Source organism: Armigeres subalbatus, chromosome 3 (assembly GCF_024139115.2).
Source record: "Armigeres subalbatus isolate Guangzhou_Male chromosome 3, GZ_Asu_2, whole genome shotgun sequence".
NCBI lineage: Eukaryota > Metazoa > Arthropoda > Insecta > Diptera > Culicidae > Armigeres > Armigeres subalbatus.
The window spans coordinates 132,505,650-132,526,478 of record NC_085141.1 but is presented as its reverse complement, the minus strand read 5'-3'; the positions used below and the strand labels follow the sequence as shown (position 1 = coordinate 132,526,478).

General features: G+C 39.7%; 2 protein-coding genes across 2 annotated transcripts in view; both read right to left on the bottom strand.

The window, feature by feature from the left end:
- Positions 1-1,075: 1,075 nt before the first annotated feature.
- On the bottom strand, positions 1,076-1,591 carry LOC134219886 (large ribosomal subunit protein bL34). The gene is made up of 2 exons (XM_062698773.1): positions 1,440-1,591; positions 1,076-1,377 (listed from the first exon to the last, which is right to left on the bottom strand). Exons 1-2 carry the CDS (start codon positions 1,460-1,462, stop codon positions 1,134-1,136), a joined length of 267 nt encoding a protein of 88 aa, XP_062554757.1. The 5' UTR covers positions 1,463-1,591; the 3' UTR covers positions 1,076-1,133.
- A 10,750-nt stretch (positions 1,592-12,341) lies between these two features.
- The window catches only part of LOC134219544 (integral membrane protein DGCR2/IDD-like), a 214,993-nt gene continuing 206,505 nt past the window's right edge, over positions 12,342-20,829 (bottom strand). Inside the window, exon 6 of the mRNA XM_062698290.1 lies at positions 12,342-12,868. The gene's annotated coding sequence lies outside the window, so the exon portion shown is untranslated. The remainder of the gene's footprint in view (positions 12,869-20,829) is intronic.

Genomic DNA, 20,829 nt, shown 5'->3' with positions numbered 1-20,829 from the left:
TTGCGTGAAAGAAGCCAAAAGTGTGTCAAATGCGAAAAAATGCGGTGAGTACTTTACCTTCACTCCGTGTTGGCACCAGTATGGCATAAAATTCAAATATCTTTGGCGTTGGTAAAGCAAAAAACATGTTAAATATGTGAAAACAAGGGCTCGACAATATTTTAAGTTTTGTAATGCCTGGTAACTAAGTATAATGACCATATGCAATGGACTTAGTGTTGATATTGATGACAAATTTGAAGAAACTAACTAGGGGAACGGTTCGGCACTTCATCCCATAACTCCTATTCACATCCCATCAAAAACAAAGCAATGAAAAGGAATTTGGTTTGTTTTTTATTTTTGTGATCTTTTTCACCAGTGAGCCCGCATGTTAGCAAAAAGAAGCGACGAGATTGGGGCTGTATTTTTTGTTTTGCGATTAGATGAATATATGTCCAGTGAGATGAAAAATGGAACAGTTCCCTTACTTAAAAATAGAGCGCGAATGAAGCTTCCAATGAATGATTAAATTTGCTATGATGAAATCATTCAACTCTGTGATTAAAGATTATGATTAACGATTAAATTAATTTTTGACAATGATTAACAATTAATGATAATGAATAAAAAGTTTGGAGTGTGATTGACGATTACCGATGTTGACACAATATGTGCTTGACAAGTGATTAACGATCGATGATAATTATTACATTATCAAATTGAATGATTTGCATAGTGCTCAATAATGAAGTAATTCTTCTCAAAGGCTAGGTATCAAATTTGATTATTGAAAGGTATAAAAGTTATATGATTATGATTTAAGATTAATGAATGAAAACGATGCATGCAATGATTAAAACTGACGATGAATGAATAAACTCAAAACAATTATGAATATGATGTCCCTTCTAACTCTAACTTTGGAAATAATTCTTCTCCTATTGAACTTAGCAATCAGTTCGATTTGATTAATGACGAAATTGAGCAAATCGAATCTACCTCTAGCCCAGGTGATTCGACCCATGCGAAAAAGCAAATAAACACAATAATCGTTTACCAAGGCTTTTCGGAATGGACTGAACTTTTCATCGGCTCCACATTTGCTTTATATTTACCTTGAACTAGAAGGGGACAAACAAAATAATGGTAGATCAGTGCGATAGAACGTGTCGGCCCTTGAGGATCCTTCGCATCAGAATGCGCCGTCCTTCCGGAGTGGACATGCGCTTCCACCATCCATGTACGCGGATACGTTTGACTTCCCGTGCCCTGGGGAACTGATTCCGCACTACGGTTCTTGCCGACAGGGTGGACCACGCGCCTCCAGCCGGTATCGCACTGGCGGCAGTCAAAGCGGGCATGCATGCTTTAGGCATGGCCAGCGGAATGAGCATTCTGCAGTAAACAAATGAATTATTTAAAATTGTTTATATACGCAAAGAAGTACTATTACTTACTGTAATGAGCGCACCAAAGCCATTTTAATTTTAAATTATTCCAATTTTGGAAAACAAATCCTAAAATTTACGTAAGAAAGGTTTTATTTTGATTCAACGAAATTGCTTCCAGCCCAAACATTCAACTTACTGTAACGCGTTATTTTTTATTTGACAGCGGTACGTTACATACGCGACATATGTTCGAAACGTTTTTGTCTTCGCTGGATTATTTGCAGCAGAGACACAACCCTCTCGAAAATGCAATAGCGGACATCTATCTGTTCATCACGAAAACAAGAATTATTCGAAATTACACAACAATTTCAGAGTTGTCATAATGTTTGGAATCCCGAGCAGAGAAAAAACAGACTGAAGGCTCATTTTGATCTGGGACGGCGACGGGACTTGCAAAGAGGAAAAATGTAACTTCATCAGCAACCAGCAAGCGCTTGTTTTACATATGAAAAAATGTTTGAAATAGAAAAAAAAAAATAGCACCGGTAGGTGCATATATTCCATAATTCACATTCATTTATATTTATAGCAAGTTTTACCGTTGAATGCAATTTTTCGCGCGAACAAATGAATCGCCTGCTTTGAGCGTGCTTACAGCGGCACACTAGGAGTTAACTTTCTGAAATCAGTATGGCGAAAGGCATCTAAGGTTCGATTTCTCAAAATTAAGCACTTTAATCGAAAAAATATTTGGTAGGCGTAGTAGCGGACACCATCCCTCATAACCGATACCAAATAGTTTTTCATGAAAAGTTCCTAATTTTGAGAAAACCAGCGTTAGATGTCTTTCGCCATACAAATTTCTGGCGGTTAACTCTTGCTGGCTATTTTGTACATATACTATAGCGCCTGGATGTGGCTGCGGCGAGTAGAAAATCAGCCACTGCCAATAATTCATTGGTTAAGGACAAGTGTTTAAAAATAGGAGATAATTTTGTACATGTTTTGCGCACACACATACATACAAACACGCACACACAGACATCACCTCAATTCGTTAAACTAATTTGATTAGTTTATAACCCTGTAAGCCTCATTTTTCCTATAAAAAGTTTATCTTTGGGGTGAACCTATAGATTTTACGTACACTTAATGTTCGAGAAGGCAAAACCAGGGGTGGCATTGCGCACCTCGACTCGAGCAAATCATGCAAACTGTCATACGAAAGAGATGTCGAAAGGGTGCAATGAGGCCCCAGTCCTCCACTAGCTATTACAAGAATTCTTTGGGGACCTATTCCGTTAAGCCAATGAAACTATTCACAAACTCAACCGACCTAACAGGGAACTCACAACGGTTCAACTCCAACTGGCAGAACTGGAGAACGCAATTGAGTGTCTGCGCGGAACTGAGCAGCAACTATAATCCCAGATAGCGGCGGCTCGCCAGCGCGATTATGAGGCGGATCGTCTGCAGAAAGAAGCAGCTACAGAGTATTGGGACTTACACGACGAGGTACAACGGCTTGTTACCCGCAATCAGGTTAGGTCTGCAGATGGCGGTATCTCTCCCGAAGAAAGTGTTTCTTCGTTTCCTCCACCTCCTATACTGACTTCGGCTGATGATGGTGTGTGTCATAATCTACAGGGCTTCGTGGCGCAATCAGGGTTGCCACATATATAGATTATTCTGTATTTTACAGATATTTGGGGTAGAGGGATGACCAAGAATCTGTATATACAGATATACAGATTTTTGACAAAATTACAGATTTTACAGATTTCTTGAAGAGTACAGTACTGAAAACTATAATAAAAATTATATAAATAATTTGCTATCAGTGAATACCTGTTTTCAATAATATTTTAAGCTTATACAATTAAATTCTTTGACAAACTGATTTTATTACAGACCATTATCATATTAGCAAAATCTTAATTTGAAAAGACAGAACATATTGGCAGTTTATGCAAATCAACGATGAATGAAACCAGATTATGCTCCCGTCGTCGGGGGTAACAGTGGGTCAAATGGGGGTGAGAATGGGTCACTGTTTCAACTACATAGAATGCTTGTAGAATAGATTGAATGTATCTGAGGGCAAGAAGACTAAAATATAAGAGACTATTTTGAACTATTTTGCTCTACGACCACCAGACTGCCGGTGAGAGCGATGATCCATTGTCACCCCCGATGGCGGTTCGTAAAATGTTCAGACTATATTTGAATAAAGTGATCTCAGAAAAAGCTCAAGCAATATTAAAAGAGAATCAGATCCAGCCTTTATTCACATATCCAGAAACAGTAGTTCTGCTCAGTAGGTTTAGTGTGACTGAGCGGTTGGTCCACTAAAGTGGCTACAATAGTTAAAGACGGACTCTCGACAGATTCCGTTCAAAAATTATCAAATTTACATATTTTTCAAAACATTTTTCAAAGTTTGTTCAAAAACCATTTTAATTAGGTTTAGATGGATACAGATTATTAATACAGATTTTTTGACTTGAGATACAGATATGGAGATTTACGGAAGAAAAAATACAGATTTAAATGTGGCAACCCTGGGCGCAATGTGGTGTGCCTGAGGGTGTTGAAATAACGAACATACCAGCTTCTATTCCTCCCATTTCCCTCTCTATTAGGCTTTCAGCGATCGTGTACGTACACGCACGTTTCACTCACACTTTTACTCGGTTTGTTTGCAACCACGAGCAGCTGTCACGGCAAAATCAAATGGGATTGTTTGCAACCACGAACCTGCGTTCGTGTTGGTGAGAAATGTCGGCGAGACCCTAATACCAGGAATTCAACCGAATCAGTTTGCTCAGTCGCTTGTGGCAACCCAACTTGGACCATCGCCTCAACATTTAGTTGCTAGACAGGTTGTCACAAGGGAGCTTCCAACTTTCTCTGGAGATCCGATTGATTGGCCACTGTTTCTAAGCAGCTACCAACACTCTACGGATACCTGCGGGTACGGTGAAGTTTAGTTGGGCTCTCTACCAAGAACAAATTGCAGTGGTGGATCTAAATGTGTTTAGCGACTACACGGCAAGGATTTCTTCTGCTGCAAGCGGGGTAACGCTGCTTTTAAATGTTCCGCAGAATGTTGTCAGGTAAGAGAAAAATCGACAGAAGGAAAGATCGTTCTTAAACACGCTCGTGTACGCTGACAAGTCGAAAGCGAGTTTTCGCGAAGAGATGGAGAAAACTGAAACTGATGGTGGAAAGCTGAAGGAAAGAGTAATGGGCCAAACACAATTGATACGTTTGCGTGCGTTTTGACAGTTTTCCCATGGAAAAACTGTCAAAACGCACGCAAACGTACCAATTGTGTTTGACCCATAAGCGGAGCGAGCAGTACCAGATTGAATCGAGAACTGCCACACGCTTAAAATGAATTACATATTTTTGTGTTCCGTTCACACAAAACGGGCCTCTCCTGGAACAACTCATATTACGAGTAACTACCATGTTACTCATTTTTGTGTAACCGATGGCCAACGATTTTCGGTGAGTTCATTTCACACAGCGAGGGAGCAGTCGAAAACCGGACCTAACCTAAATTGTATGATTTCATATTAATGTTACACGAAACCAACTTTTCCATACATATTCGGAGGCTTCTCCAATCGTTTCGATCAACAAAACAAAGTGCGATGATTGTATTCGCACATTTTGTTGTTTCGCCATCGAAGCAAAAGGTTAACCAGGCTTGACAAAACTCCTCACCCTCGCTAGAGTCAAATAAAATCATCATCAGCAAAATACTGCCTTCGCATCCTCACAATTGAGTGGAAGCGTAAAAAAGCAGAGGTACAAAAACGCAGAGTGAGGAAAAGCAAAATAAAAACACATGTGAGTGAGGCGTCAGGCGAAAGAGCATTCATTGAGCCTCCGGAGCGACGCTTTGTATGTGAAAAAATCTTGGAGGCTGTTTTGAGTGTGAGTGTAAGTGAGTGACGCACCACAAGAAAAAGATGAACAGATAGACTCGCTCTTGTTTTGCGACGCACATGCTCGGGTTTAATGATGCACAATGTTGTGAGTTTTGATGCTTACTTCTGCTCCTCAAAAAAACGCTTGCTCTTGCTCATTTTCTACTCGGCGAGGAGTTTTTGGCAAGCCTAACCTCCGAAAAAGTACGAGTCCTTGCGGTACGTTCTGCACACGTTCGCAATCATAGCGACCCGAAGGGACTTTGACAGTTCGAGACAAACTCACTTACACATATCATGCGTATGTGAGACAGTACACAGCGACTGCGCGTGTTTCACACAAAATTTTCAATCATTGTGAGAGTCGGTCAAGGCGTCGCTGTGATGTGTGAAAATTATTCATGCGATGTGTACTTGACTTTAAGCGTGCAGCCGTTTAAAGGATTAGATTTGGATGGCAAATGGAAGGCGGTGAAGACAAATAAATTGTGTGCCTCACGTCACACGCTCGATGGCCTTGCCAAGGGGAGGTTTGTGGAATCAACAACTGTCTCAAACGACATCTCCGTTTACTTCACTTTGAGCCACCGAATATCTCCAAGACTACCAGTGCGGTGGTTTCTTTTCATCGTCAGTTGTCGTCATCCATGCTCTTCCGCATTCTCCCGGTTACTTTGTACGGGACAAAGGGACACATGAACACTTACACATTCCTTGATGGCGGATCTTCGGTGACACTTATTGAACGGTCAATTGCCAAAGCTCTTGGTGCCAGAGGACGAGTAGATACCTTGCACATTGAATGGACAGGGGGTATCAACAAGAACATCGCTGGAACAGAATCGTTACTTTGGTAATATCCGAGGTCGGTGAAAACAAACGGTACAAATTATCCGAGGTGTATACCATCGATAACCTTAGGGCCCTCCTTAGCCGTGCGGTAAGACGCGCGGCTACAAAGCAAGACCATGCTGAGGGTGGCTGGGTTCAATTCCCGGTGCCAGTCTAGGAAATTTTCGGATTGGAAATTGTCTCGACTTCCCTGGGCATAAAAGTATCATCGTGCTAGCCTCAATGGTAATGGTAACCTGGCTTAGAAACCTCGCAGTTAATAACTGTGGAAGTGCTTAGTGAACACTAAGCTGCGAGGCGGCTCTGTCCCAGTGTGGGAGAAGAAGAAGAAGAAGACCATCGATAACCTTGGTCTACCGCAACAGACGACTGACTATGAAGAACTAGCCACACGTTTCAAGCATCTGAGCAAGCTTCCGGTGAAGAGTTTTAAGCCTGCAGTACCAGAAATCCTGATTAGACAGAGCAATTGCCATTTACTAGCCACGTTGAAACTGCGCGAGGGCAAGCTGACTGACCCCATAGCAACGAAGACCAGAATCGGATGGACAGTGTGTGGAAGTCTACGGAAAACAAAAGCGAACACGATGCATACGCAACTGCATATGTTTGTCATGTCGCCTGAAGATGACCTCCATGAGTACGTTCGTCGCTTTTTCGATACCGAGGGTCTGGGTGTAGCTGTTGTGCTAAACGTGAAAAGTGTGGAAGAACAACGAGCCAGGAAAAGTCCGGAAAAGTTCGAGTGATCTGGGACGCAGCGGCGAAGATTGATGGCGTATCATTGAACAGCATGTTGCTCAAGGGTCCTGATCTGCTGACACCGTTATTGTCTGTAATGTTCCCATATCGAGAGCGTCAAGTTGCCGTATCAGCAGACATCAAAGAATATCATTACAAATTTCTATTCGTCAAGAAGATCGCAGCGCACTTTATTTCCCTACAGAGATTCTCCGGAGCATCCAATGAGTACCATGTTCTCCTACGTGGTAATATGTGGACGACTACGTAGATAGTATTGATACGGTGAAGGAAGCGGTTGAAGTAGCGAAGCAAGTGATCGAGGTGCACTGACGAGCAGGATTCCATATTCGCAACTGGATGTCGAGTGACGGAAAAGTCCTAGACAATCTAGGTGAAGATAATTCAGAGTCGATTAAAGCCATGCTGTCGGATAAAGAGATTGGATTCGACCGATTGTTGGGGATGGCGTGGATTCAAAAGGAGGATGAGTTCACGTTTTCACTGCAGTTCGACGCGAAAGTACGTGATCAACTAGACATTTCGGCGTTTCATACGAAAAGGGAAATGCTTCGGTTGGTCATGAGCATTTACGACCCTCTAGGTTTGGTAGCGGCGATTGTAATTCATGGAAAAATCCTTATACAAGATGTGTAGAGAAGCAAGACAGAATGGGACAACAAGATTCCGGAGGATATAAGCGAGAAAGATTGGATAATAGTTTTAGAGAAGATGTGTGAATTGCGTATACTTCGGTGCTATTTTCCGGGATACGATCCACAATGCTTCAACACTCTGGAGCTACGTGTTTTTGTCGATGCAAACGCTCAGGCATTTGCAGCGGTGGCATATTTCCGCATCTTGGACCGAGGACAGGTCAGAGTAGCACTTGTTTCGTCGAAAACGAAGGTGCAACCAGTTCGAATTGTCTCTATTCCTCGATTAGAACTGATGGCAGCATTGCCAGGAGCTCGCTTACGAACAACGATAGAGGAAAACCACACTTTGAAAATTCAGAAGACGTACTTCTGGAGCGACTCATCAACGGTGTGTTCGTGGATAACGACGGATACCCGTCGATATCGGCAGTTTGTCGCCTTCAGAGTTGACGAAATACTGTGTCTCACAAAGATCAAGGAAAGACAGTGGATTTCTACGAAGATCAACGTTGCAGATGAAGCTAGAAAGTGGGGAAAAGGTCCACCATGTAATGTTGACAGCCGTTGGTTTCATGGTCCGGAATTCCTCTACGGCAGCGGGTCTAATTGTTCGATGAATACGGAAGAGATAAGGATGAAAGTGACACTTAATTACGCGAAGCCTACATATTTTGCCATCATATCAAACAACCAATGGTGAACGTTAATACAAGATTTTCACGGTTCGAGAGAATGTTGCGTTCCGTGGCATATGTTCATCATTTCGTGAACAGTTTGAGAAACTCAAAGTATAGTCGTTCTACAGACAAAATCGGAGTGACCTGTGTGGAAATGCAAAAAGCCGAGAGAAACCCTGTGGACGATGGTTCAATCCGAAGTGTTTCCAGAAGAAGTTGAAGTTATCAAGCAGAACTTGAATCGAAGCAGTGGTCAACAGAAGCAAATAGAGACCTCCAGTTGTCAGGTAAAGCAGTCATCATTTGCCGACGAATATGGGGTGTTGCGCGTAGGCAGCATAGCTTCTGCCGCACATGTACTAGTATACGATGCAAAATACCCTATTATCCTGCCAAGAAGCCATCGGTAAACTGAACTGCTATTGGACTTCTATCATCGGATATACGGCCATGCTAATGATGAAACCTGCCGCTGCGAGTGGAAGTTCGACTTACAAGAAATCGCTGCATGTGGTGCCGCGTGTACAAGTCTGTACGTGTTCCTCCAAAGATGGGTCCGCTTCCAGCGGTGCGCCTAGAGCCGAACGTACGCCCGTTTACATACGTTGGCGTTGATTTTTTTGGGCCGTATTTTATGAAAGTGGGACGAAGTGCAGTGAAGTGCAGGGCCATTCACCTCGAAGTAGTTGCCAGTTTATCCACCGATGCGTGCAAGAAGGCGATCAGAAGGCTCATTGCACGGCGGGATCGCCTCGGGAAATTTACTCCGACAATGGTACGAATTTTGTAGGAGCGATCTTCAGGATGAGATCAACATGATTCACACCGAGCTGGGGAGCACATTTACAAATTCCCTCAATTCAAACTCAATGGCGGTTTAACCCGCCCGCTGCTCCTCATATGAGGGGTTGTTGGGAAGGAATGGTTCGCGCAGTGAAGTCGGCACTGGGGTCTATTCTGGTAGAGCTTTAATTAGATGACGAGTCGTTTGCAACGGTATTGGCAGAGGCGGAAAGCATGGTCAATTCAAGGCCGTTGACGTTCATTCTACTAGAAACATCCAGTCAGGAATCTTTGATACCTAATCACTTTTTGTTGTTTAGTTCTGATGGCGTTCGGGAACCGGAGAAGTTACCGACGGATGCGGGAACGGCGTTGAGGTGCAGTTGTAACATGGTTAAACATCTTCTTCTTCTTCTTATTGGCATTATATCCCACACTGGGATAGATCCGCCTCGCAGCTTAGTGTTCATCAAGCACTTCCACAGTTGTTAACTGCGAGGTTTCTAAGACAGGTTACCATATTTGCATTCGTATATCACGGGGGCAGCAGGGACTTTGTCCAAGGGCTTGACGACCCCTCCCCATGGCCACTGCGAGTTAGACCGGGACCATCGTCCCTAACCCCTAATCCCAAGGCGTCAAGCGACCCGTGCCGAGGGGATGCATTGCCAGGGGGGTGAAATAATGAGCTAGGCCTTTAACGGAGCCTGGGCACCCTCCACAGTAATTGTCCCTTACCACGTCATGCTGGGCTCTGGCGTTTACATACTTTCGTATATCATGAGGCTAACACGATGATAGTTTTATGCTCAGGGAAGTCGAGACAATTTCCAATCTGAAAATTGTCTACACTGGCACCGGGAATCGAACCCAGCCACCCTCAGGTCTTGCTTTGTAGCCGCGCGTCTTACCTCAAGGATAAGGAGGGTCCCTTACACACAAAGAACAAACATGGTTTAATAGAATGTGATGCACTTTCCTGTTGAAAAGTGCTTTATTTTCTTTAAATTAAAAGTAAAAATATTTTCATTCAAAATTACTTTTTCATTTAAAAGTTGATAAGAAAATTATTTTGAGCTTTTTAGTGGAATGTTTTCACCTGTCATAAGACGAGTTTATACAATCCCATTGAATTCCACCACTTAATTGTATCTTGACAGATACGTATTTCGACCTTAACAGTAAGGCCGTCTTCAGTGTCTCGTACTTGACTCGACTCAAGTACGAGACACTGAAGACGGCCTTACTGTTGAGGTCGAAATACGTATCTGTCAAGATACAATTAAGTGGTGGAATTCAATGGGATTGTATAAACTCGTCTTATGACAGGTGATTTAAAAGTTGTGTTTCTCCTATTCCCAATAAAATATTAAAAGTTCTTTCTATCGACCTAAAAGTTGTTGAACTTTTAAAACATACCCGCGATAAAGCATAGACAAAAAGAAAAAGATAGTACCTCTGCTCTCTTTTTCTCTCATTGTTTACTGAGGACAGTAATGAAAACAGCAGCGGTAGGAAACTTACTTACGTCCAGGTCACGACATCGAAAGGCAACTAAAGTTTGCATGTTATTTTTTTACTTTTTCTCGCTGGTGCTCTGATAAAAAAGGCCGAACTACTGGCAATTTTGCAAAACTGAAGGTAAGTCATTTTATATTCTTTCATTCGTAAACGTGTGTCCAGATTTCTACACGATGAACACCCCGACGAGTATCCCTGCTGTTCGGAATAAGAAGACACTGTTTTGAGACTAAACTGTGATTGCTTTAATTATAATTAACTATTAAAATAATGTAAAAACAAGCAAAAACAATTTATTCAAAAGAAAAACAAGAAAGGAGGGTAAGAAATAATTTTGGGAAAATGATTTTAGCATGAAAATATTCTACTATACTTTCCATAATGTGACCATATTCATTTGACAGTTCCACAATTTTTTTTGAATGTATAAAACTTTTATTTTCAGAGCAGCATGCCCCTTTCAAACCATAGGCAAATTAAAAGTTTGCGTACTTTTGCTTTGAACACAAGCAACTCTCTACCAAAAAGAACAAACGAAACTTTTTATTTTAACCAACGATTTTTTTAATTTGATTAATGATTTTTCTTTCTGTGTAGGGTCTACTATAGGGCAAATTCAGTCAAACATAGAAATGTTAATTTTAACGAATAACGTCGTGTATTTGAGTGTTTTATGTATGCATCGTGAAGGGGAGATGCAGAATTTGATATTAGATATCACGCGAAATTAATATGTTGAATGCTACTAGGGGGTCTATGATTGGGTATTTTACCCTATAAGGTTTGATTCTTCATAAAACTTGTAGTAAAACTGAACTGTAGAGCTATAAGCGAACGTGAGGAATGTTGCATCAAAAACCATTTCCTACTATGCAAAGCAAAAATCACTCTCCCATCTCAAGGAGTTGATGAACCAATGCACTATGCGTCTCCATACGTATGCTCATACGTTGAACATGCTCAAAGCTTGTTGGCATAAGAAGCAATAAATCTCTAAAAAATAATGAAATCTCGCTTAACTTTTCAAAAGGACCTAAGTAACATTTTTTCATGATTTAATTTGAATAGCGCAATCAACAGAAAAACATGTAAGCTTTTGATTGCAGTACTCAAATTAATTCATGAAAAAATGTTACTTAGGTCCTTTTGAAAAGTTAAGCGAGAAATTATGAACTTGGTGTCTTCGACAAAGTTTTTCAGGAGATCTTTTGCTACAACTCTCGTGAAGACGGATACCTTCCATGTTGTAAAGTGGAAAAAAAATCATCTCATTTTCAGGGGGATTGATCATAATGCTGAATACCTCTGAAGAAGCGCATAGACTGATAAAATGTCTCGAAGACATTATTTAACTAAATCACATAATAAAGACACTAACAAATAAACGCGGTAAAACACGATTTTAGCCAGCGTGTGATGGCAAAGTTTCGAAGTAAAATTTCAACGTACTAAAGACACACATAATAATATTTCAAAAATAATATGCATTACAATCCTACAGTTACGTAGTTCAACGTCACCGATTTGGCTGCACCTTTTAATTATTTTTCTCTTTAATATCGAGAGTTTCATCCCAAGGCAAAGGTATGCACCTTTGAATTTATTACTCGGCTTTTTTAATACGGATTCTCGAATTAACATGGATTTTTTCTGCACGGGTTCTCAAATTAGCACGGATTTTTCTTACAGCTTGTTTTTTTCACACGGAATGCATCCCCCATGTAAAAAGATTGTGGTATGATATATTTGCAAGGACTTCGGATATATCCCAGAGAAGGAACGCACAGGAAACCATTTTTAGTCTATCGTCTTTTCCTTACTATTATTTTCTTCTGATCGTGTTTTATTTGATACAAAAAATAAAGCTTCTTGTAGTTTTACTTGACTGTGTATTACAGCGTGTATCGATTTTTCAAACCGTCGTTAGCTTCACAAATAACGCTTCGATTCGTCATACTTAAGCTTAGCACTGTTCTCTTCTTGTTGCTATCTAGTTATCCATTCAGTTTAGTGAAATTATTCAGTTTTCACTTGTTTAGTTAATTTACCCCACCGTCTGAATTCTTTTTCTCCATTTATCTTTTCCATTGTTCTTGATTGTTGGACTTAATTGGTAGTTACCGGTAGCTATGTCAGTGTATTCGAACTTACACTCAATTAGGTTAATGAAATTTCATGTCCGTTTTTCTTCGTATTGAGAAATGTCTCGATGTGACGAAAGTCAGTAAAGCTTCAACAAGTAGATATAACAACAGAAAGGTAAAGCATTTCGCAGACGTGCACAGTTTTCCATCGTGCTTCTCCTGGTTCCACTTCAGCACCTGTTGCAAAAAAAGGATAACAAAAAGATAGCTGGTAGAAAACTGAGAGTACAATAACAGAATAATGTAAGAAACGCAATTCCAAAAGTTGCTGAGTTAAATAGGGCATTGCGACTATTGGCATTGAATTATTTGGTTAAGCGTATTTAAACAGTACATGTCTGAATTATTAGATTGTTCCAATGAGAAATATATGATAATATATGAATACTTATGTGTACGCTATGACAAAAATAGATTAATGGGACAAAAACAAGTATCGATCCGTTGTCGATGTTTCGAAAAAGGAAGTAATAAATTGAATAAAACCATAAATAAGCTTATAATGTATTATACACCAAACAAGGCACTCTGAAGTATTTATGGGGAGAGAAGATCCTCTTTTCTCGTGGTTCACAGATGCTCTTTCCTTTATATTTTTTTCGGTCTGTTAGCTCGCGATGTTTTCCTTTTCCTCTGGAAAGTTGAAAAGCTTCTTTGGATGTTGATTGGATTCAGATAAAAATGTAGTATAGAAGAGAATCAACGATCAACGTCGTCATTAAAGAAAAACAATCAAAACCAATTTTTAAAATCAAAACGCGGATAAGAAAAAAGTATTCACTATATTTCGGCTGGAAAAAGCAGTCTATAATGAATACAATTCAAATTTACTTTCGAACTAGTTAACTGCTATTGACTCTGATTGTTGCGAACATGCTGATTGCAGTTCATTGATCCTCAATCCTTTTTATTCAATTTTACAGCTTTGCATTCTTAATCGAAACTATACTGTAGAAAACCGTGTAACCGGATGAGTACCTGTTCAAATGTTTAGCTTTTTACCGTTTTGCTCTATTAGGGAAACGGAGTTGAAATTTAACTACTAGGCGTACTTTAGGCAACCTTTGAAAGGACTTTCTTCTTCTCTATTTTATTTTCTCCACTGACTGACTTTTTGCTGCTTTTTGTGGAACTTTCACGAGCGGAACGCAGTATCAACTTTTTAATTGGATGTGGTTGTTTAGCAATCTCAACTGTAGGTACTAGAATAAAGTGAAACTTTTTTAACATTCGTTTTCATTTGATGAAAGGTAATTTTAGAATTTGATTTGTTCACCAGATTATGTAAATGCAGCTTCATTCTCGCATCGTATCATAGTTTGTTATATATTATTTTTTTAGGTCTCACTATCCTAAACTTTAATAAACTGGAGAAACTGGATAAAATTTAGAAAATTCAACGTTTCTTAGTAATAGTTTTGATCCTTCGAAATCAGTTTGACATCATATTGCACCAAGATTGAGCTATCCTGATAAGACGGAAAAAAAGTATCCCACTCTCTAGAATGGGTCTATTCTATGAAATCTAAAACTGCTCTTATGGCACAAGTGATTTAAAGAAGTGTATCTTTTTTTATTATTACTGTTCCTAAATAAATCCAATAAAATATTTTTCGGTGCGTATTCAATTTATGCATATTGCACAGGCTTTGGTAGCAGTCATTCAACTAGATTTAACATTCCATTCATCCAATATTTAAATCTATAATTCTGTATCGTCAGGTTTGGTTTGAGAATGGGGATTTAGTATAAAATATAATAACTGATGTGTAAACTCTTGTGTGTAGAAGTAACTTGGCAAATGCACTTAATTATGTTAAATCGACTCCGCATTTTTGGACAAAACGCAAGAAAAAAATCTGAATGATCCACCTAGCACTAATGGTGCCTTTTTCGTCTATTATGAAAATTGTATTGTAGCTATAGTTGTTGAGCTCATAATCCGATCTGACCCATTTTCGATAGGAAACAATGCAATGACGAATGCAACTTGTAGCGAGCAAATTTGTTAAGGTGTGCCAAAAAGATGAGTGAGGTATTTTCACGTATAGACAAACAGACATCACCTCCATTCGTTGAGTTGAGATGGCTGGTAAATAAAGCCCATGGTGTTCGGGCCTCCTATGAAAAGTTCGTTTATGGAGCGAACGCACCCTTAATTAAGGCAAATTATGGTATTGTCGCTTCAAAAAGTGGTTTCGCGTATTTTTTTTCTTGGACATGATTAAGTTAAATAAAACGTTAAATTCTATAGACAATAGAAAAAAAGTTGAGTGAAATACTTACATGTTTTCATAAGATCGTTATTAAATTTGATAGTCAAATCTTACTTACTTTTGGAATCCAACACTAAATGATTTCGCGATTTCAAGGGCACCGCATTCAAAACGGAAGCCACGCACAACTGTCATGCTACGTCGCATGCTGAGCCGCAGCAACACTAGAATACAGTCGACTCTCCACATCTCGATGTTCTATATCTCGATATCTCTCCCTATGTCGATGGTTTCCTCAGTCCCTTCAATCTACATACATTTGGGCTTTCTACATCTCGATAACCTCCCTGTCTCGATATCTCTCCATCTGGATGGCTTTTGATCATATTTTGTTCAGGATTCACTCTCCTTATGTCGATATGGTCAGATTTTTTGGTTACTAGACCATCTTTGGACAATAACAACTCAACAACACATCAACAACAGGAAACGACATTCGTTTTGTTGTCGTTTTTGGATAGCAACGAGCTTTCTTGGATCTAGTACCCATTTCAATTTTCCTTCCATTCCTCGATCTCTCCCTATCTCGATGGTCCCTTCAATATCGAGATGTGGAGAGGCGACTGTAATATCAAAGACAGTTATGCGTGGCTTCCGTATTGAATACGGTGTATTTAGTTTTGGATTCCAATGGGCTTGCTCTTAATAAAAGTAGTTTTTGTAAAAAAAAATATCAAAAACAAATTACACAAAAGGTATTCTGAATAGGAAGGTATATGTATATAAACAAGTACATATATTTTATTATTATATCTATTACATCTTAAAAATAAGCCTCTCCCAATTACGAAAAGGCTGAACCATAGTTTGCGTTTATTTGCTTCGTTCCACTTTGACGTGATTCTTTTTCTCCATTGAAAAATAGTGTTGGGTCAGCATGGGACAGGAAAAAAGGTTAACCGGAAAATTTAGGAAATGTTTCAAAGGGGATAAAATAACATCCGCTCCGGTGTCGTTCGGCTTCCATGGCAGTACGGGGAGAGGTATTAAACTGTCCAAATCGTTTTGTTTTGATGTCGAACCGAAATCGATTTCTTCGGTTTCATATTATTGCAGGAAATCGAATACTCACGGGTGGTATTTTTGATACAGGGTGTGTTGTTTCAGGAAAGTGAATCATGAAACTTTGTACATAGATTATGTAGGGGGAATGACGGCTTTGGCAGGTTTTGTTCTATTATTGGCAGGGGGGTTTTTTATGACTGACTAGGCTCAAATTTGGCCTAAACATTCTTTGCATATCAAAGAATATTGTGGCCAAATTTCATAAAATTTGGTCGACAAAAACCCCCCTGCCAATAATAGAACAAAACCTGCCAAAGCCGTCTTTCCCCCTAGGTTCAGGAATGAGGTATGAAAAACTCAAAAAAAAATTTTCGCGGCTCAACGGTGCATGAAGTTTAGATTGAAGAAATCGACAAAATATATGGGAAAATCTCATCCACTAATTTTACCCATAGGTTATACCAATTTTATACGGAGTTTTCACGAACCGTTTTCTGATAGTTTTATCATTCATTATTTTTAAACATCATTATAAAATGTTTTTAATTCTGCCCAGGGAATGAAAAATTGAGCATGTGCTGCCTCACAAGTCTTTTTTTAAGTTCATGCAAATTAGGCTAGAAAGAATCGTAGCGTAGAGTTAAGCGTCTCTGATTTGCCCTCCCTCTAACTAAGGGAAATTTAAGAGCAAATTTTACATTCAGAGAATAATTCAATAATTTTTTAAATAATTGTGATTGACTAGCATGAACATTGGCGGAAATTTTTTATACGACCGTATCTAAAACATATTACGAAGAGGGAGGTTTGAGAAGAAGGAGGCATTTATATAAGCCTTCATAAACTCTCGAATATGATTGTAGCAGTAGGAACATAAAACTCCTACAATAAAACACACGCATTTTTTTTCGGAAACCACGCCCTACTAACTAGATCTAGAAAAAATCCAATTCTGACGTGGAACGGAAGATGCTAGGAATCGCTATTGGACCTATTCAGATCAAGCAGAATTAAACTCTGAAGTGGGTTGGCGGTCGTTCGAAACCACTACTGGATCTATAGTTGGGTGAATGAAATACCACTCCGAAGTGAAATGATCGATGGTCAGAATCGCTATCGGATCTAGCCAAATAGAAAACAAAACTCCGGTCTGCCCGGAACCATCGGGCCATCGGAACTATCCAAATAAAAAAATCCACGCTGGAGTAAGTCTTTGGGCTTAGTTGAGTCAATGAAACCAAGCATTGAAGTCGGTTGATCGATGTTCGAAATCGCTGTCGGACCTAACCAAATCATGAAAAATCTAAATTTAGTCTGGCTTGGTCGTTGATTTGGAGAAACTAAAAGTTTTAGCTAGGCAGATAAAACCCAAATCTGGAGTGAGTCAATCGATGTTCGTAATAGGCCTTGTCGGAAGAAGCGGTTGGCGGACAAAATCGCTATCGAATCTATTTGGATCAAGAAAAATCTAACTCCGTAGTGGGTCTGATAGTGATTTGGAACCACTATTGGCTCTTGTTAGGTCAATAAAATCACTCTGAAGTGGTTTTTTTTTCGATGGTCGGAATCGCCATCGGAAGAAGGAGGGTAAAAAATTCATCTCAGGACCAATTTGCATTTGATTGTTATAAAAATAAAAGAATATGATGAATACGATCATTCTTTTCCAATCAACTTTAACTTAGCAAAGTTTTAGGTATCAATCGATATCTAAATCCATGTAATATAGACCATATGATGTTATTCTGAATAATATATCTAATGTCTATACAATCCCGTACTACTACTTGCTGGTTTCGGAATGTGGTCAATCGAATAATTGTTAGACGAAGTATAAAATGCCCAATAGTGATTCCCCAAGAAGCGGAATTTCGCTCTTCCTGCCATAAAGAGGGGAAATTTTCAATATATTAAATTCGCATGATGTCTTATATCAAGTCCTGCATCTCCCTATCACGATACATACATAAAACACTTAAATACACGATCTTATTCGTTGAAATTAACATTTCAAAGTCTGACTGAATTTGCCCTATAGTAGACTTCCTGGGGGTCTTGTAGTCGACACATCATTTGATTTTCATGTACCGTTTCAGGATGTTCTTCTTATTATGGACCCCCATAGTATTCCTATCTAGCTTTTTACGCTAGCCAACCATGACAGATACAGTGTACAAGACCAGATGTTCAAAAGTATTCCAGATTCAAAGTGCCACCCTCTCTATTTCAATGAGTGTCTTAAATGGAGTCTCCTGACCAATTTTCAGCCAAATCTATGGATATTTAGAGGTGCATCAAACGAGGTTTGTGATTTTTCATACTTTTTCATAGAAATGTCGTTTGAATGCATCAATTTCACTCCACATAATTGAAGCATTAGTCGTTGATAGCTTCTTTAGACTATTATATAAACTATCTTTATCTGCCTCGAACCGTAGACCTATTGAAAATATATGAAATACTTATTATTACGGAGAAAAAGAAAAATTTGGATGGCTCCGCGGAAATAACGCGCAGAGGTAAATCCCCGCATAGAACAAATCGTACATAGTGTGCGATGACTTGATTTCAAATATCAACATAATTCAACTGTCATAGCGCATAAAAATTGAATCTGCAATGGTTTAGCGTTTATGGCAGCTAACTATCAATGAAACCTATCGATGTCATGCCAGATTTTAAAGAACGTTAGCGTATAGTTTCATGTCATCAAACTTTCACCTTCTATCTCGCAGGGGGCGTTGAGTCAGGTCTATCGTGTCACCCACCTAACCCCAGGATTTGAGATAGTGCGATCTGAGCACGCTCGCTTGGTAGGGTATATTTGATTATATATGCAGATTTTCATGGACGTTCAACAGGCCTCATTGTCAAACCCCATCACATTCTAAAGGCAATCCCCACAACTCGCAGTGGCCAGGGTACGGGTTGTCAATCCCTTGGACATAATCCCTGCCGCCCCCTAAAATCCAAACATATTATTTGTCATAGACTATGTGTTTTCTAATTGTTCATTCTCCACCGAATGATTAGGGACGATTTAGATATAGAAATGTCATAAATATTAATATAAACAAAACAATTTAGCGTTAGCTTCCTTTGATCATCAACCAGGAAATTATTCATTGCAAGTGCTTTGAATTTTCCAGGTTTCCAAATTGTTCTTGCAATGCGTAATATCGAAAATGAATGACATTAATTTGCGTATAAATGTAAACAACTTTTTTTTCAACAAGTCAAAGCATACTTTGACTCGTAAATTAGAAAATTATAATGGACGACGTAAATGTCAAAAGTAGTGAATCAAAAATTATATCAAGATCTGGATAAAAAGCTGGATAGTAGACACTCTCGTGTTTGTTTTTTTTTTTACAAAATTGTAATCAATCATCTATTTTTACTTTCCATAGCGTTACCAATGCATGTAATCAAATCATTAGTATTTAAGGATGGAATTTCATAGAAAAATGTTTATTTCATGATGAAATTATGTGGCGCTAACATCGACTCTGACCACTATCTGGTGATGGTTAAACTGCACCCCTCCTGAGGACTGCTGGAATACACTTAAAGCAGTCATTAACGACGCAGCGTAGAACAACGTCAGGTTCTTCTTCTTCTTATTGGCATTACATCCCCACACTGGGACAGAGCCGCCTCGCAGCTTAGTGTTCATTGAGCACTTCCACAGTTATTAACTGCGAGGTTTCTAAGCCAAGTTACCATTTTTGCATTCGTATATCATGAGGCTAACACGATGATACTTTTATACCCAGGGAAGTCGAGACAATTTCCAATCCGAAAATTTCCTAGACCGGCACCGGGAATCGAACCCAGCCACCCTCAGCATGGTCTTGCTTTGTAGCCGCGTCTTACCGCACGGCTAAGGAGGGCCCCACGTCGGGTATGTGGGACGAAATCGACGGAACGATTGGTTCGACGAAGTGTGCAGACAGATTCTGGAGGAGAAGGACGCAGCGCGGGCGGTCGCGCTGCAGCAAGGGACGGCAGACGGAAGCGGAGACAGCAGACCCGCCTTTTCAGGAGAAGAAACACCGCCTGGATGAAGCGGAGTGCGAGGAGATGGAACAGCAGTTCTAAAGAAACATGCAAGTTCTATCAGAAGCTCAACGCATCCCACAAAATGTGCAAGGATAAGGACGTGTGGTGATCGAAAGGTGGAAGCAGCACTACGAGGAACATTTGAATGGCGCTGAGAGTACAGGCAGTGAAAGTTAAGGCAGCGGAAGATCCATTGGCGTAAAAAAGGGGGGGCTAGGGGGGGGGGCTTAGCCCTCCCTAGAAAAAAATTAGCCCCCCCTAGGATTTGATAAGTTAGTTAGCAGTGATATCAGTTTTCACCTTATAGCAAAATGAATTACCGAAAAAGTTTGAAGACTAAAGAGTTATCTCTCATAATCACTCTATCATACTGAATGAAACGAGTGGAAGAAAAATTAGCTTGTTTCTGAATTCTGAGAAAGATTCCCATTAGCATCCGAGAAGGATTGGTTTAGGAATTCCTTGACAAATCAGAATCCTTCGGCGATTTGCTTCGTAATACTTTGAAGCAGGGTTGGTTCTATCTGAGGAGTATTCAAGAGAAGGTGTAAAAACTTCTCTTTTCTCGATCTGTTATCCGAGTGTATTGTGCAGAAATACACTTTATCTTTGTATGAAGGAGCGTGCGTAGTATCCACTCTTCGTCGCACAAGTCCACAAGTGTAAAGAGTACAGGAAAATGGTAATTTTCTGTTAACCAAAATGCATATATTTAGGCTATATTCTAAATCTTCCATGTAAATACGCTGTTGTGAGCGCCTAAACATAGACCATTTTGTACAGAATATCAAAACA

What these genes read in the sequence shown, in the direction of transcription:
- LOC134219886 (XM_062698773.1), bottom strand. Translation starts at nt 1,462, where the DNA reads ATGGCTTTGGTGCGCTCATTACA. An exon ending in GCTTTGGTGCGCTCATTACA is followed by an intron (nt 1,378 to 1,439) that starts GTAAGTAATAGT and finishes TGTTTACTGCAG; the next exon opens with AATGCTCATTCCGCTGGCCA.